This window comes from Symsagittifera roscoffensis, chromosome 6 (genome assembly GCF_963678635.1).
Source record: "Symsagittifera roscoffensis chromosome 6, txSymRosc1.1, whole genome shotgun sequence".
Classification (NCBI taxonomy): domain Eukaryota; kingdom Metazoa; phylum Xenacoelomorpha; order Acoela; family Convolutidae; genus Symsagittifera; species Symsagittifera roscoffensis.
Window position 1 is genome coordinate 3,059,797 of NC_087067.1, and position 17,902 is coordinate 3,077,698.

The 17,902-nt window shown below is 35.3% G+C and overlaps 2 protein-coding genes across 2 annotated transcripts; one reads left to right on the top strand and one right to left on the bottom strand.

Annotated features, from left to right (window-relative positions):
* Positions 1-401: 401 nt before the first annotated feature.
* Positions 402-8,482, top strand: LOC134848130 (melatonin receptor type 1A-like). Its single transcript, XM_063865485.1, has 8 exons — positions 402-443; positions 2,441-2,531; positions 2,622-2,827; positions 3,278-3,462; positions 4,154-4,274; positions 4,515-4,611; positions 7,345-7,484; positions 8,315-8,482. The coding sequence occupies exons 1-8, from the start codon at positions 402-404 to the stop codon at positions 8,480-8,482; spliced, it is 1,050 nt and encodes a 349-aa protein (XP_063721555.1).
* Positions 8,483-11,788: 3,306 nt separating this feature from the next.
* On the bottom strand, positions 11,789-15,425 carry LOC134848133 (CMP-N-acetylneuraminate-beta-1,4-galactoside alpha-2,3-sialyltransferase-like). Its single transcript, XM_063865489.1, has 4 exons — positions 15,076-15,425; positions 14,614-14,752; positions 12,867-13,035; positions 11,789-12,273 (listed from the first exon to the last, which is right to left on the bottom strand). The coding sequence occupies exons 1-4, from the start codon at positions 15,375-15,377 to the stop codon at positions 11,789-11,791; spliced, it is 1,095 nt and encodes a 364-aa protein (XP_063721559.1). The 5' UTR covers positions 15,378-15,425.
* Positions 15,426-17,902: the final 2,477 nt, after the last annotated feature.

Below are 17,902 nucleotides of genomic sequence, written 5' to 3' on the forward strand. Positions count from 1 at the left end.
TTTTGTTGCCTTTTTTGACAATGGTGCCTTTTTGCCAATACTGATATTTACTTAAATTGTGTGTAGGTTAAAAAAAACTTGATTTAGCGCAACTTGTATCCATTACACAGCTAGAAGTGCATTAGTTTGTTCAATTATTGAGCATAAAAACGTCCTCAACCTCATCGTTTTCTCATTGTGGGTTTTTTCAATTAAGCTAGTCCTAGTATTTAAACAGTATAGATAAAATCTCAGCTGAGAAAAGTGACAATAATTGAATTAATGCCGCTAATTTTTTCCCGTATTCTTGACAGATTGGCGGAACTCAAAAAGATTGGCTGTAGCTTTGCTGTTAAGATACCCCTTTTCCAGCCATTTTTAACAATTTTGTACTTTTTTGCCGGTTCTCTTGCTTTACAAAAATGATTTTACAGAAACATTTTATTGAGTATTCATCATCTGAGGTAAAATTAACTTCTTTGGAATGCTTTTTGCCAATAAAACTTTGTTGGGTGGCATTTGTTTTGTTCCAACCGAGAAAAAGAGGATTTCGTTTTTAAACTCAAATCGGCAAAAAGCTGCTGTTTCATCTAAAAAATCGTGGCCGAGACAGAGTGAAAACTTGAAGAAAACCCAGTCAAGCACTGTTGAAAATAAAGACGGTCAGAAGAACTTGGGCTGAGACTTTGTTGAGGACACAAAATCGTATAAAACGGAGAAAATATCTGCTTTTGGCTATGCCTCAACAAACAGAATGCCATGCGTTTATGGATTTCGAATTCGCTTGTCAAATCATTCAAAATGCATTTTTACGAGCTGATTTTTGTTGCTTGTTCTATAGAGTACAACAATAATATTGGACAACAATTGAAAATTTTCTAAGCATTGCTGACCTTGAGGCTGCAAAATGGCGTTGAAAATGCTATATAATTTTGTGGAAACTGATTTTCAACAGTCAAAAGAGCGATGCGAAGATATTGTTATTTTCCTGATTTTTTTTATTTTTCTTCTTCAATCAAGTCGGAAGTTTTTGAGCTACCTGCACAGAAACCAACTGTCTTTGTTTTTTTCTGCGCACACACAATTTTCAAAAACACAGCTGAAATCACTGAAACCCAATTTGCCCTTCTTTTCTCGGTGATATATTACAATAGGTGGTAATTTTAACTTAAATAGCTGGATCATTTTTTGTTATACTTCGCACAGTATTTACAATTTATTTTAAAAGCCAATTTTTTTTTGGCAAAAGTGTAAAATTTGAACTTTTAATAGCATTTATCTGGCAGAGTAATGTATTTGCAAAATCTTAGCAGCATGTACAATTGATTGAAAATGAAATGACTATATTATGCATCCCAGTTCTCAAATTTAATACATGCACTGTAGTTAAAATTACCACCTATTGTAACATAACTTAAAATTACCACCTGTTGTAACATATCATCCTTTTCTCATTAACTTTACTTTAAGCATTTCAACACGAACCACGGTCCCAGACTATAAATTATTGATATGTATTGCAACAGAAAACATTTTTTTGTCTCTGCTATTAGTCAAAAGCAGTGTAACAAACACTTGTGCACACCAGCGGGTTTAGGGGGGCGGACGTCCCCTCTCCTTCAGGGATTCGACCCCCTGCCGACCCAAAGGGTCACCCTTGGTACAATTTTGAGATATCCATTTTTGGCTGAAGGAACCTAAAATTTTTCTAAAGGCGCCTTTGACAACAAAATATGATAATTGTGAGGAGGGAGCGCGCGCCGAAAAAACGCAATTTTTTGGTCTAAGTTTTTCAAAAATGCCTAAAAACGCCTTTTTTGGCCTGTTTTATTTTCAAAAATTTGCCTACAGCGCAGGTATTTTGTCAAAATGGGGTCTTAATAGTGATCTAGGAGAGTTCAGAAAATCATTTTAGTCGACTTAAAGAAAAAGTCGACTTTTTTTAAATAATTTTTTTGAAATTCCACCCCCACCCCCCTCGAGAAAATCTTAGATCCGCCCCTGCTTATACACCTTACAAAGTGGATATTTTGTTCCGACCACTTCAAGAGTGTGACGCGTATGGTTGATTTTTTCTCCAAATTTGGACGTTCTTAAAGAATATCTTTAATATTTTATCATCTGTAATTTGGATTCTAGAAAATTCGAAAAAGTGTAAAACTGGTTTGAACATTTTTGGTTTTTGGCTAAATTAAACAATTTGAGTTGAAACTGACCTCCAATTTAACAATAATTCCGTTAAAATTTCAATTTCCATTTTTAACGCAATTTTTGCCAATTTTAAAAGCTTTTTTAATAAAAACTACAAAAAAGTTAAGTTTTTAAAGTAATTTAATCGATTTTCCACTTTTTTCTATTATTAAAAAATATATATTTTTAAACAGTGTGTCGGATCATTCTGGGCTATCTATACGGCAAGAAGCTATCCTCATTATTACACAGAGAATAACTTTTTGTTTAGGCAACCGACTTGCCAGCGACTTCCGACACATCTTTTTTCAACGACTCTTCATCCGCTCATGACCGCAAACACTCATTCATCATCGCGTCCAGTATACTGTTCGGCTCAGCTGTTGGTTTCAAAATTCCGCTCGGATTTTGGCTTCTAATCCTTATTTTCCAATGTTTCGTTTCAATATTAGGAACTGCAGGAAATGTTCTCATTTTCGGAGCCGTGGCAGTCGAGAAGTCTCTTCAGAATGTCGGGAGTGTTTTCATACTCAATTTAGCGACTGCAGATCTGGCAGTGACTTCGTGTGTGATGCCTTTGGCGATTGTCAATTTTGTCCACGGAGGAATGAATCCGTTTGGAGATTTTATCTGCCAGTTGACTGGATATCTTGGACAAGTAAGTTAAATTAAATCCAAAGCGCAAATCTTAATAAAAATTATTGAGAAGCTTTTACGTAAAATGCAGAAAAAGCCCAGATCGAGAAATAGACAATAACTGCTACAGAAAACGGCCAATGCGAGAAAGATGTTTGATGTTTTATAAATCAGACGAAAATTTTAGCTGTCAAATATTTCCGTAAGAAAAATACATTTTACTGAAACAGCTGTAACATGATTCAGTTTTTTTTCTCAATAAGCTTTTAGTGTTTTTTGTTCAGCAGGTCTTAAAAATTAGGCTAGGTTCCAGGTTTTTAAATTCAAAACTATTTTAACTAAATTATTCCTTTTCAAAAAAAAGATATAATAACTTTGCTGAAAATAGGGAAAAAATTTGAAAGAATATAATGTAAAAATTTTGAAAAGATGTTAAATCTTTACTCTTTGCTGCCTCCTTTGAAAATCACAGGTGTGCTGTACCGTTTCAACCTTCTCTCTGGCTCTGATTGCGCTGAACAGATTCTACTTCATAGTCCGCTTCGGGGAATATTCCAGTCTGTTTTCTACTCACAGGACGACCCTGATGATAGGGGCCACTTGGGTCATTGCACTTACTATGGCCGCCCCTAACCTCCTCGGCTGGGGCCATATCAGGTAAAACTTCGGATCTCTTTAACTACCCCCTCTTTGGTACCTAGAAAGGAGTTACCACCCTTACAATTAAATATTTCAATGATTAAGCATAAGTACATTAGGTAAATTAGGTAAGCATACGCATCAGGTAAAACGGTTAAAAAGTTAAGTTAAATTTCCGAATCTTGGGATACGAGTCAGAAATTGTGAATTGGTTCATAAGAATATATAAAAATGATTTTTAAATAGGTTTTTTCAAATTTCAAACCATCTGAAAAAAAATTCTTGCGGAGCAAAAAAATTGTCAAAATAAGGTCTTTATAGTCTTCTGGGAGCGCTCGGAAAATCGATTTCTTCAGCTTACAAAAATGTCAAAACAATTTTCAATTTTTTTTGAAAAATCGCAAATCCGCCTCTTTAAAAGTTCTTTTTAAATAGATTCGTACGCATATATACATACAATTCACCTGTTTACCGTGCAAACAACCGACATGTCAAACATCCGAAAATGAAAACTGATGCAAACATGCAAAAAAAAACAGCTTCACTAGGGCAAAAATCTAAATCTAAAAAATCTTTAATTGGGCGAAGATTCGGCATTACGTTATTGGGATGAAAGATTCAGATTATTGCGTAATTGTTATGAAATTCAATGTTTGCAGCAGCTTCTCGTATCGAGTTAATGCACAAAACCTTTTTTTTGCATCTTAAGGTTCGATCACAAGACCCTGATCTGTTCATACGACCGGACATTCTCCTTCTCCTACACCTGTTTCCTCCTCCTCGCCGCCGTCACTCTGCCATTCACTGTAACTGTTGCCGCTTATGTCAAGGTATGTGCTAATTGTGCAAACATCCGATGGTGCAAATAAACAATGAAGCAATCAGCGTTTCACTTAATTTGACTAAAGATCAGTTCAGGATTATTGTCAGTTAGTTTCCCAAATCCTACGTTTTTGGTCAAAAAAATAGTGTCCCAAAAATCAATCAGACAGCTTTTTCTTCTAAATGGCATTTGAATTGAAGGTGTTCAAAATAAGCATTCTTATTCAGTTCTTTGAATTTTTTTGCAGGTGTTCCGCAAGTTCCACAAAAGCAAGAAGAAGTTCAAAGCGGCGAGGCAGGAGCAAAAACGGGCAGCAATCAAAGCTGCACAGGCAGGAAACCCAGGTAAGAAAAAAACACAACCCGTTTAACCATAAAACAATAGCTGATCAGCAATGCTTCAGTAATATTTCAGTGAAGTTCCAGTACTGCATCAAACTGTCAACATGGCATTTTCAACTCTGATTAGAGTTGAAATCACAGATAAAAACCGTAGTTAAATTGCAGCACTGAATAAACAATGGAACAGTCCTGAGTTTTGCTAAATCAGGAACAAATTTTATTTGACAAATTCTGCAAAAGTTTGTTCTTTTCGCTTTCAAGTTACTCATTTCATGCCTGTTCGCTACTATCACTTGATATTCGTAAAAGACAGGGCTGTATATATTAGGTGAAATCTATATTAGGCGAAAATAAAAGTGTTAAATTTAGGCGAAAATTTCGATAATAAAAATGTATATTTTACAAAAACCTCCCTAATTTTTCAGACGACTTTGACCTGAAGCAGTTAAAGACTACAAAGCCGTTTGTCGGCTCGCGTTTCGCGGCGATAGGCGGCTCTAATTTGTAAAGTGTCCTACCCTCTGTTGGCAAGCTCGCAACAGGTTGGCGCGACTGCAGCTGTCACTATTTTATCGTTGAATTGCTGTTTGAATAACATTACATATATTTTGTATGTAGCAATGGAATGACGTAAGTAATCACATACAGTTTCTGCTAAAATGTACACTTTTTAAATCAAAATTTTTTGCCTTACTTCAACACTTTTATTTTCATCTAATATAGTTTTTGCCCAAAATAGCCGCCCCCGTAAAAGACGCAGAGAGAGGTTTGATCTAGATAGACTTAGTGAACATAAAGTTCAGCAAAGCAAACAAAATGAATAAGCTAAATGAATAAAGCTAAATGAATAACTGTCTCGCAACTTGCTTGACCTCAAATCGAACAAAAATCACATACTGTTACAAATGGCAATTCAATTTTCGGCAAAAAATTTCTTTTGAATTGGGTGCCTTACTCCTTATTTGTTTGCTCTATTGTCTCTCATAACCATCTGTTAACTTCATTGTGTGGATCAGACCCGTCTCCTTGCCAATCATCCTTGATATTGAGCATCAATTGCAAGCTATATTAATTGTTTTTGAAATTATAAAAATATTTGACCCTGGGTTCGTCAGTGTTCGTTCTAGGGTACAAAAAAGTTAAAGATGTTAAATCGAAAAACAAACAGCCATTTTACGCAAAAACCTTTGTGCAAAATACAAACAGAAATTAAAAACAGTATATTATCGGAAAAAATAACAAATCAAATCGCAACCTAATGTGCAAATTGAAGTTGGCTGATTCCCAAAGTTTTTAAAAGTTCTTTTTTCCCAGTCAACCGTTTATCAATAATCGGAGTTCAGTCCGTTCTTTTTATAAATATAAACTTTATATGTGTTCTGGGAAAAAAAAACATTTTTTTTATGTCACTTTCAGAAAAAGCCATTTTTATTGAAAAGATTTTTCGATATAGACTGAATATATGCAATCACTCGTAGATATGTATATGAGAATCTGAAAGCTTTCTTGGCAAAATTTTTTCACGAAGCATGGTCCTATTCATAGTACTTGGTTAGGGTAACGTCAAACTTCGACTTCAAATAAAAACTTGAATAAAAAACTTGTTTATGTATAATTGCTTATCATACTTTTCAATTGCAAGCAAAAAACGCTAATCAGCTCAGTTTTAAAAAAGCTTCAAACGTATAGAATCCTCATTGAATTCCTTGGAAACTTCCAAAAATGTTTTTTTTTAATCAAGCTCATAATAATACTTAAGAACCATTTATCTACGGCTAGAAAAAAAGTTTAAATAAATAATTTCATGAAAGTTGTTGTTTAATTAGTTTTATGGGTAACTTTAATTTTGGTCTTCAACTGTTATCGAAATGAATTTTTCCAATAACTTTATCAATAATGTTTTCGATTCTTCTTGAAAAAATTAAGATTAAGAGTCATAGAGAATATCAAAATTTGTAAGCATTTGTTCTGAGAATATTTAAAAACATCTAAATTTAACGCAACAGAAAGTAATGCGCATTTTCCTGCAGGCTTCCTCAACTTTTCGAAAAAAAACTTTAGCCAGTTGCATTAATTTGTAGCCTATTTTCAATATACTCAAGAGCGCTTTTCGGTTTATTGTTTTCAAAGTATCAAAATACGTCTAATTTTCTCGAAAAGACGAAAATAATATCATACTTTGTTTTCTCCCAACTTTTTTTCTCAAGCTTCGCTTTTTATGCTTCTTTTTGCCTGCAAGTTTTGAGTTTTTTGCCTGGTCTGAAAGATAGTTCCGTAATAATTTGATATCATGTCTTTTCTCTAAGACATGACCTACTCATGGTTGAAGCAAAGCGGCAGTCAAACAGGTAAGTTTTAGAAGTGGCTTAATTTAGAGGCCAAATTGCGAATGAAAAAAAAACTGAGATAACAGCAAGGTCGTTATTATTGTAATTATTATATTTTTTTATAAGTAGTTGATATAGTCGATACCGTTTTTTCTCTTTACCCATTTCCAAAGCATAATATTTTTCGCCCTGCATTTTATTATCACAATATATTTGAACTACTTCTTGTTTTACTAAAAATGATTTAGCCGTTATAATAATTTTGTTAAACTCCGGAAAAAATGTGTCAGAGGCGTTTAGCTTGTTTAGTGACACCTCCAGAGCAAAGATATTAGACCAATATTTCACACAGTTCTTCCAAAAACTAAACCTTCGTTAACCTTTAGTTCACCTATTTGTACTTATATAGATGTGTTGAACAAAATCTCTCGTTCTGCTCGGAATGCGAAGAAGAATCAGTGGCGTCTCATCAAGTCTCTGCTGCTGGTCACTGTCGTCTTCAACATCAGCTGGACGCCCTACTCTCTAACTGTCATCATAGACTACAACGTATGACTCATGCTCCCCTTTTGCCCAGCTTTGAACTTTTTCAGCTCATCCTGGCAACAACTTCCAGGATGATTCAACTGGCGACACTTTCTGGAAAATTATCTGTAAAAATACATTTTCTTAGTTACAAAAAGACATACGGTAAAAAAAGGTGCCGAAAGATTGAGTTTAATTTTTAAAAAAAAACTATACGCGTATAAATTTCTCTAAATAAAAACCAAATCAGCTTCTGCATTTTTAGCACCTCTTTTTTACCATACATCTTTCTGTAACAAAAAGAAAAACGGATTTTTTTTAGATACATTTCCAGAAAATGTTGCCAGTTTGTACGGAAAATGAAAAACAGGAACAGAGCCTCATTTCAAGCAGAAGCAAAAAGTAAAGCCTAAAAATGCCACCTAATCTAAAAGTAGCACAGAATGTGCTGACTAAAAAAGTCAGTTTTTTGAATCTTTTTATCAACAGCTTTGCGCGACTGTAAAATATTACAGTAGCTCATTTAACATTTGAGCGATTTTAAAACTTTTTGAGCGGTCTTAAAAACCAAAGTGTTAGGACTTTGTTGACTACCCCCGCGAAAAACGAAAAGCTATTGCAAAGAGGGGGGGGATCTGTGCAAACTACACAATTCCCACAATGCTCAACCGTTGATTTAATTATTTGTAGAGACGTCGCAATTCTTATTGCCATTGCAGTAGGGGGGGGGGGGAGGGATAGTTAACAAGATCCAAGTTTTTTATTATTGGGGGGGGGGGGGGGAGTATTAGTTAACAGGATCCAAGTATTACTATATTGTGAGCATGAAAAGTAAGAAACTCAGTTTTTTTCAGGATAAATTACCTGCGCTGTTCCACTTGACAGTGACGTGGATGTGCATGTTGAACTCATGCATGAACAGTCTGATCTACGGGGTGATGAACAAACCCTTCCGCTGTGGATACAGAAAGATCGCCTGCTTCTGGAGTCAGAAACTACGTCGAAACACTTCTTCTACATAGATTAAACTTATCGATCTCTTTAACGGTATCTCCCTTTTTCAAATGGGGGATATTCGTTGCTAGGTTTGAAATCTCATTTGCGTAACAGGTGAAATGTTGAAATGTTCCTTTATAGGGGGGGGGGGGATTCGTTACTAGGTACTATAGGGGGGATACGCTGAAAAAGATCCCTTATTTATGTACCCTACTATGGCCAGTGTCCTTAAAACTCTAAATTGACAAAAATAAAGAGTTTTGCAGAACAAAGGTCCTACCACGCCTCGAACTGCAATCTACTGCCTGATAATTTGAATTTTTCCCCCTGATTCTTGCTGATTATATTTTCATCGTGCTGAATATATTTATACTTGCTTTATAGACGTATTTTTCAAAGACAGCGAAAGAGGACAAACCATCAAAAAAAACTTCCGATTCACCTTAACTAATACTGCGAAATTTAGATACATTTGAATCTTTTATTCAGCAACCAGCCGCTATTTTTGTTAAGTTCGTAAACATCTAAAAATTTTCTGTAACCAAATTAAAAATCAACGAACTTCCTCTTTCCTTAAAGTTTCACTAATTCTAAGGATCTACTTATCAATTAAATGTTAATTGTTTTTCTGGTTATAAGTCTCGACCAAAAATCACTATGCTTGGACCGTCTAGACCAAAATCGGTATGTTTCGACTCTGTCTTGACTAAAAGTGTATATGTTTAGACCGTGCTCGACCGAAAACAATCTGCTCGACCGTGATAAACCCAGGCGAGACACGTTTTGACTATGCTCGACCGAATTCGGGTATCTTTCGACTTTCAACTATCATCAGTTATCCAAACTTAAACGTTGTAGTTTATGATTTTCGGGTATCATATCATCTGCGGATGTTTTTCTTTTTCATAATGAAGTTATTGGGTTATTTGCAACTTGAATGTTTTGCAAAAATACGCTAAGCTTGTTTTAGGCTGATTTTTTTTAATCAAAGGATAACTCTGATTTTAATTTGAGTCAAAATCGTTAACAAATATGTTGATGCTCGGAAATAGTTTTTGTTTTTGACTCCGATTTACCGCCGAAAATCAATTGGTTTTCGACCGCTCCTGAGGCTTCTTTCGACCGTACTCGAGATATGTTTCGGCCGTTCTTGATGTTTGTTTCGACCGTGCTCGATGTGTCTTTTGAACTTGCTAAAGGTATGTTTTGAACTTGCTCGAACAAATTTTTATATGTTTCGACTGTGCTCAACCGAACGTTGCTTGTTTTGACCATGCTCGCGTTATGTTTGGAGCTTGTGCTCGACATTAACCCCTGTCTCGACTATTTTTTTGGTCGTACACTTGGTCGACCAACAATTCCTGGTCGAGCTTTTTCTTTGAAAGTCGAAACATGAAGTAAACACCTCGACCCGGGTAACATTTAATTATTAAGCAGAACATGTTTGTCGAATTTTCGACCAATAAGATTGCAGCAAAATTCAAACTGAATATAGAACGCTCCAGTGCTAATTTTCTGCTTTCTTATAGGGGTGGTAAATCACTAGTAGATACCAAAGGGAGGAGCGATTCTTAAGTAGATCCAACTTCAGCACTGGGTCAGACTTTATACAGTTTATTTATCCACTTTGTACCACAGTGCCATCTTGTACAGTGCCAGAGAAAAATCTGAGATAAAATTGAACTACTGTAACAGTACTGATTCAGTAATGGCCTAATTTGTTCCTCGACTTTTTTAGATTCTGATCGTGGAAAAGTCAGTGAAAAAACAGAAATATTTATCTGTTTATTAATTGCTGAAGTTTGGACTCCGCCCAGATTCCATCCCTCTGCCTGTCTCTCCCTTGTCACTCTTGGTTGCCCCCTTAGCAGGGTCAGATCTAGGATTTTTTCGAGGGTGGGTGGGATTTTCAGGAAAAATTCGAAAATTTTGTCGACCAAAATGATTTTCTGAGCTCTTTTAAAGGGGGACAAATCCCTGAGAGGGCGGCGTCCGACCCCCCTCGCTAAATCCGCTACTGATTATAATAATAACGACGTAGCTGTTATCCCAGTTTTTCTTTCAATCGCGAGTTAACCTCTAATTTAACCCACTTCTAAAACTTACTTGATTGTTTGCCGCTTTGCTTCAGCCATGAAAAGGTCATGTCTTAGCGAAAAGACTTGATATCAAATTTTTAAGGAACTATTTTTCAGAGCTGGCAAAAACGGTAGGTGAAAACTTGCGGGTAAAAAGAAGCATAAAAAGCGAAGTTTGAGAAAAAGGTGGGGTAAAACAAAGTATTATAAAAATTTCTTCGTCTTTAAGAGAAAATTCGACGTTTTTTGATCCTTTGAAAACTATTAGCCAAAAAGCGCTTTGGAGTATAAAAAAATAGGCTACAAATTTATGCAATTGGCCAGAGTTTTTTTTCTTCAAAAATTTGAGGAAGCTTGCAGGAAAACGCTCATTACTTTCTGTTGGTAAAAAAATTCAGTGAGATTCAGCAAGTTTCCTAAATATTTCAATGATAGCAAAAAATTATTGGTGGCTATGAAAAAAAAACGTTGTAAACAAAAAAATATATAAAAGAACACTTTAATTGCATTGCGAAAAATTTTAAGGTCAGTCAGCCAATAATCGATACCTCAAAACAGTACAAAGGGGGACCCTTTGGGTCGGCAGGGGGTCAAATCCCTGAAGGGGGCCAACAGACCAACCCCCCCCCCCCCCCTAATCCGCTGATGACTTTTAGCTCAGAAAATCACTTTATTTTAGCAGTGCTCGCATACTTTTTTGTTGTTTTGGGAGTGCTCGGAAAATCAATTTGGTCAGCCGGATAGGCAGGCTCAGAAACCCCTCGGAGACAAAATAAATACTTTTTAATTTTCTTAATTCACGTAAATTGCATAAACGAATTCAATCAAAGTTTTCAATTTTTTAAAAACTGCTAAGCTTTCCCATAACTTCAGTCCAAAAAACCAATTTCCTAAATTTGTTACAGTTACTTATCATATAAAACAATCATATCTCCTAAACTAGAACCAAGAATTCCCACGGGTTTTCGCCGCGGTAGCTCACACTTTTTTATGATTGTTTGTTAGTGGATACCGTCATCCTTATCGCAAAGGTTATCCGTACATTTTTTTGTTTGCTAGCATCGGTCGAAGGCTGAAATCACAGAAGAAATTCTTTCACTCGTATAGACCATAAACAAAAAGACATGCTTTTAAATTGAAAATTTAATTACACTTATTATTTTTTTATTTTTGTAATTCACCAAAGGGTATTAAATCAGCAGGTTTTTCCTCTAGCGGTTTGGGAAAAGAAATATAATATAATAATTGTAATCATTACAAAATATTCAAAATTCCGTTCGTTAGATCATTACCCAACAATCTACATCCAAACATGCGTTTAATCACTGCAGTTTCTGAACTAGCGTTGTGGACTTTCGTCAGATACGACTTCTTAAAAGCCGAGTAGTAATGATAAGGGTACAAGTCGCTGTTTCCGAGTGAAAACCCGGCAATGTCTGGTGGATTGGGACACAGAGATATCGCCATAACCAGACCAATTAGCCCACTTGTTGCCCGAATTCTCTCATTTTTCAACAAATGATTCCTGATTTGAGAGCCCAGAAGAGGTGAAAGGAAAGTTATGTTGCTATTTTGGTAAAATAACTTCATATCTCGATAAATTCTTCCAGTGGGTGGGTCTTTATAGACAGACTTCTGAATTCCAGAGAAATATTTGGCCTTCATTTTGTTGTATTTCTTTGGATTTATGTAGTAAAGGGGAGCTAAGAATTCTTTGGGGTACGTGAATATGTAGAGAACTTAGATTAGGCAGAAAGTCTAAATTTTTTTTAAAAAATATCACTGCAAGGCTGAAATAATCGACTAATTGACTACCTAGATTTAATAAAAAAATTGCAGGTGGTCATTTTTAGAAAAAAATTGTTTGTCATTCACATCGTGTGTAACAAATTGAATTGATCCACCTGAATCAGTTTGAATAGGCGATCCGCAATTTGTTATCCGTCATTAATATCTCTAACTTAGTGAACCAGGCGAATCTAAGATTTTCTCGAGGGCGGGGGGGGGGGGGGAGATTTTTGAAAAAAATAGGTCAAAGAGAACCACTCCCTTTCAAAATTAGTGGTAAAATTAAAGGCCCCTTCAAAATTAGTAAAACTAAAGGCGCCTTTAGAAAAAAGTAGGGTTGGTCGGCCTCAAATTGATGTCAAAATAATACCAATAGGGGGACGCTTTGGTCGGTGAGGGGTCAAATCCCTGAGGGGGTGCGTCCGTCCCCCCTTAATCCGCGCCTGATCCGTTGTTATGCTTATCTGTAATAAAAAGAATCCGTAATTACTGAAAAGGATTCTTGAAAGTGAACTCAACATTATAATTATGCTTGAGTTTCTGCCTTGATCCGCCTGGTCTTTGCGTCCGTTTCGGATGGCGTCTCGTATGGTGGAAAAGTAAGTCGTGTAGAAACTGATCTTGGACCCGACTGCGTGTCGGTGTGAGTACACGGGCGCGTTGTTGAAGCGGAAAACGTAGTCGTAATTGTCGATGAGGGATGACACGTTTTTCTGAAATTGCAGTTTTTTTAATTCCAACTTTATAGGCGGATGTAAGGTAGCAGATGCCTCCTTCTCAAGACTTTGACCCTATTATAATTTTTTTTATAAGGTTTTTCCTGGACTATCTAGAGGAACCAATTTTTTTGTTTGTTTTAAGTTCGAACAAATCGAATTTGCGGTTCAGCCGAATTGATTATCCATGCAACCCTCATTTCGCCCTCGGAGTAAATATTTTCACCTTGCTTTTTTCCTCTTGCTTACTATTGTACATCATTCTATTTTGGTCAACCAAATTTTGTTGATATAACACAATAGGTGGTAGGTTCAATTCCAATAGCTGGATTGCTTTTTTTTTGTCGAAAGAAGTGTAAAATTTGAATGTTTGAATAGTATTTCATTTGGCAGAGTAATGTATTTACAAAAACTAACTTAGTAGTAATACAACTGATTGAAAATGAAGTGAATATGTTATGTATTATAGTTCTGAAATTTAAAACATGCACTATACTCAAAATTACCACCTATTGTAACAAATCACCAAAATTTTGAATCTTCCAAAGGCGATTTGTGTGCTATTATACTCTAATTTTGTTGGTGAGAAGAATCAAGGATAGCCGGTTGCTGTGCAAGTAGCACAGAATGTTCCCACCGCATACATAAAAATCAAGAAAAAGCTTCGGTTTTTTTGCGTGATGTGAAAGGAGAACTAAACTTTGTGTGGAAAATTGACAACAATTGTATTCAAAAATTGAATAACAAACAAAACCTTTTTATATTTTTTTGCGCAAAAATTTTTAAGGTTGCTTAAAACTTTTTCGGCCAAGGTAGCGTTAAGTGAATCAAATAAAACTAGTTTAAATTTTAGTGAAATCAAATTTTCTTAGCCGAAACGAGCAATTTTTATATAAAAAACGTAACTCGATTGCTTTACTTGCTCGATATTAACTTTTAACTCAAAAGTTTTAAGCCGGTTTCTTCTCAACACTGGGATAACTTTTGAAAAATTAACTATGAGTCGTTGAAATTGCGACTGAAAGGGCTTCAAAATGATTTATCACTCGACCTATGATTTTTTATGGTACCTGCTGGCGCGAATCTAGGAATTTCTCGAGGACTTTCAAAAAACGTGGACTTTCAAAAAACTCAAAAAACGTGGACTCTCAAAAAACGTGGACTTTCTCGAGGACTTTCAAAAAATCAAAATTTTGTCTACCTTTTTTTTAGGTCGACCAAATTGATTTTCTGGGCTCTATCAAATCACTATAAAGACCGTAATTTGAACAAATTTTCTGCGCCGCAGGCAAGTTTTTTAAATAAGGCCAAAAATAGCGTGCGCGCCCCCCTCAAAATAAGTAAAGATTGGCGCCCAAGGCGCTTTTAGAAAAATTTCAAGGTCACTCAGCCAAAAATGAATATCTCAAAATAGTACATAGAAAAGAAGCGTCCACCCCTCCCCCCCACCTTAAATCAGCTACTGGGTACCTGAACTTGCGTAGGAAAAAAATTTAAAAAATATAGAACACACTCGAAAAAACGTTTCTGCTCATTTACAATAGTAGGAACAATAAAAGAGCACCAAAACTGTACCCTGGATAGAATGCCGGATGAGCCGACCACTACACAGGTGGCGTTTGCGGACAGTTTTGGCAGAGGGGCACTGTCCACTTCCGACAACACTTCCAACATTGTGTCAAAGGTCAAGTTGGTCAGGCCAAAGGGCATTCCCCTAAAAGTATATTGTATATATTGGCGCCCATGGCGCCTTTAGAAAAATTTTAGGGTCAGACGGCCAAAAATGGATTTCTTAAAAAGTACCAAAGGTGGGACCCTTTGGGTCGGCAAGGGGTCGAATCCCTGAGGGGGAAGACGTCCGCCCCCCTTGCCCCCCCCCCCATCGTTCGTTCAAAAGTTCTTTCAAAAGACCTTCAGACACACTAAAGGGAACTCGGGAGTTCGGAATTTTCTCTGCTTTGATTTGATATGAGCAGTGTTTTTTGGCCTTTTGAGATATTTGACTTGCGTTTAATTTGCGCTCAATTTTCCACAAACCTTTCGTCAAAGTGATGAGAATGGTTGATAGTGTCTTTCGACAGTCTAAACAGATCGAAGTTGTTGAAGTAATCAGGAAAGAATTCGCGGCAAATATCCGGCACTGGCTCTAAGCCGAAAACGTCGTCCACAATTTCTTCGGCCTGGAAGACCTGGAATTTTGCTAGCGGAGTTCGAGCGAGCTGGCCGTTATGTTGCGCAACTAGCTCTGCACGATTCAAAATGAGTTGAAAAACCTTTATAAGAAAAATTACAGCACCAAATTTGACAAATCGATGTAGAAAGTATTTGATTTTCATCATTAAATAAATGAAAGGCAAAATTTTATGTGTGATTTTTAAACATTACTAATTTTGATTCATAACAATGGGAGGTAATCAGTTACCGTAAAAATCAGCTGCTAATCGATATTCATGGAAATTTTGTCAGACGCACAGCAATTTTTATTATATGTTTGCCGAGAGAAAAAATCTGATCAACATTTTAATTTTTTCTTCATTAGTAAAAAAAATCTATTTCAAAAAGAAAAAAGAGTCACTAGATCAAAGAAAATATCAAATGCGTGCGGGCGATCAGTCTATTGCTGCACAATTTCGGTAGCTGTTTTGCCGATTTCTCTAAAAGTTAACTTTTTGGCCCCAAAAGACATTTCTTCAGGAATCTTTAGAATGCAACTTTTAATCTTTAAACCATTTCGAGGGCAGCAAAAAAATGTTTTGATCAGCAATCTCAAGTTTTTTTTGATCCGCCAAAACAAAAGAGTGACCATATTTAATGTTTGACAAATTGTTTGCCATAGAATTGGATTCAAGTAAAAATAAAAGTAAAAACTTTGGGTCTCAAAACATCCATTTTAGAAGAAAAATCTGTTTTTTTTTTCCAGGCTGATATATCCTAAATTGGAGAAAGAAACTTACAAATTGATAGTGTTTTCAAGCCAATATTTAAAAGCGAAGTAGATGAACATTTTTTTTGACCACGTGACATTTGAACAACCGAATTGCCTTCATATGATTTCGACCAACACAAAGAATTTTGATTAATTGCCTTACATGATAAGACCTAACCGCACTCAGTAAAAAGAGACAAAATATCGTACTTTTAGCAAAATTATAACTAATTATAAGAGCCAATTTTTGATGTTTGAGCGATTTATAATCCATTATAATGATATTATTTTTGTTGACATTTCAATAAATTATAATCAATAGTAATTGATTACAATTTTTCCGAAAATCTCTTATCATCTATTATAATAGATTATAATCCTATTTACTATCAAAATATTATCTCATACAAAAAATCAATTCAATTGGACTATAGTTTAGCTATTCTGCATGAAAACACAGTAAAAATCAAATTTAATGTAAGTTTAAGCTATAAACAGGGGCGGATCTAGGACTTTCTCGGGGGTTTTCAAAAAAATTTCGATAATTTTGTCGACCTTTTTTTTAAGTTGACCAAATTGATTTTATGAGCACTTCTAACTCCCTATAGAGACCCCATTTTGATCAAACTTTCTGCGCCGCAGGCAAAATTATGAAAAAACAGGCCAAAAAAGGCGTTTTTAGACAATTATGAAAAAACAGGCCAAAAAAGGCGTTTTTAGATAAAAAAGGCGTTTTTAGCACCGTCACCAAAAATATATATATCTCAAGATAATTCAAAGGGGGAAACCCCAGCCCCCGCCTCTATGACCACCCCTGGCTTTAAGCGCAAGTATATAGTATCATTTAGTTCGGTAACCAACTGAAAAGCACACAAAACAAAACAAAAATAAAACGAAATGAAGCGATGACACAATTAATGAATAATAAATGGATTATAATTCAATAAAATTTGAAAAAATCTTGTTCAAAAAAAATCGATTATAATCGATTATAAACGATTATAATGATTTATATTCTTTCGAAAAATGGTAACTTTATAATTCATTTTTAATCATCTATAGTCAATTCTTTTTGAAATTTCCGGAGACTGACGATAAAAACCCATTATAATCTTTTATTTTCTTTTTTTACTGAGTGCGGGTACCCGTGTAGTCAGTCAGAGCTCATTCGAAAAAATGAAATGAAATAAATTCTCAAAAAAAGAAATTTTCGATGAACTGAATACATCTGGGAGGGGGCTGGGTTGGTTTATGATTGCTTAAGTAATAAAACTTTAGAAAGTTTTTTAAATAATTTACACAGGTCAAAACAGATTTAGAAGAGCAAGTTGTCTGGCTGATCGAACTTGATCTATCTTAAACTGTTGTCCAGGCAAGAAATGTCAATTTTATTTGACTTTAAATTGTTTTCAGCAATTTTGCTGAAATTTTCAAAAAACAAGAGGGGTAGAAAAATTTTGGAATTCATTTAAAAGTTTCAGAACAAACGTTTTGAGATAAAAAGGTGATTTAAGAAGTGCAGCAAAAGACAAAAGTAAAGTAGCAAATTTTACTTGAGAATTCGTCCCATGGAAACCATCTCTCCCCCATAAATAGACTAATTCCACAACATCCTCCCTTAAAATAAATGACAAATTCCAGCAGTCAAGCCTGCATGATCTATGCTCAAATGTGATTGGCTGCAATTTATGGCTGTTCACCAAGTAGAATTTCTCCCTTTTTTATTTAGGGCGAGATATTATTTTGGGTCCAAGAGTTCGAGTTTAGAAATTCTTTTATTATTCTGTTTTTCAATAGAGTCTAAATACAGGTTTAAAAACTGTAACCAGGATAACACCAATCGAATTCAATATTTTCTGTTTGTCATCCATATAATTTTCATCTCAATCATGCTTTACGTTATACATGGTTCTACAGTAGCCATGTTTTTTTTTCGTT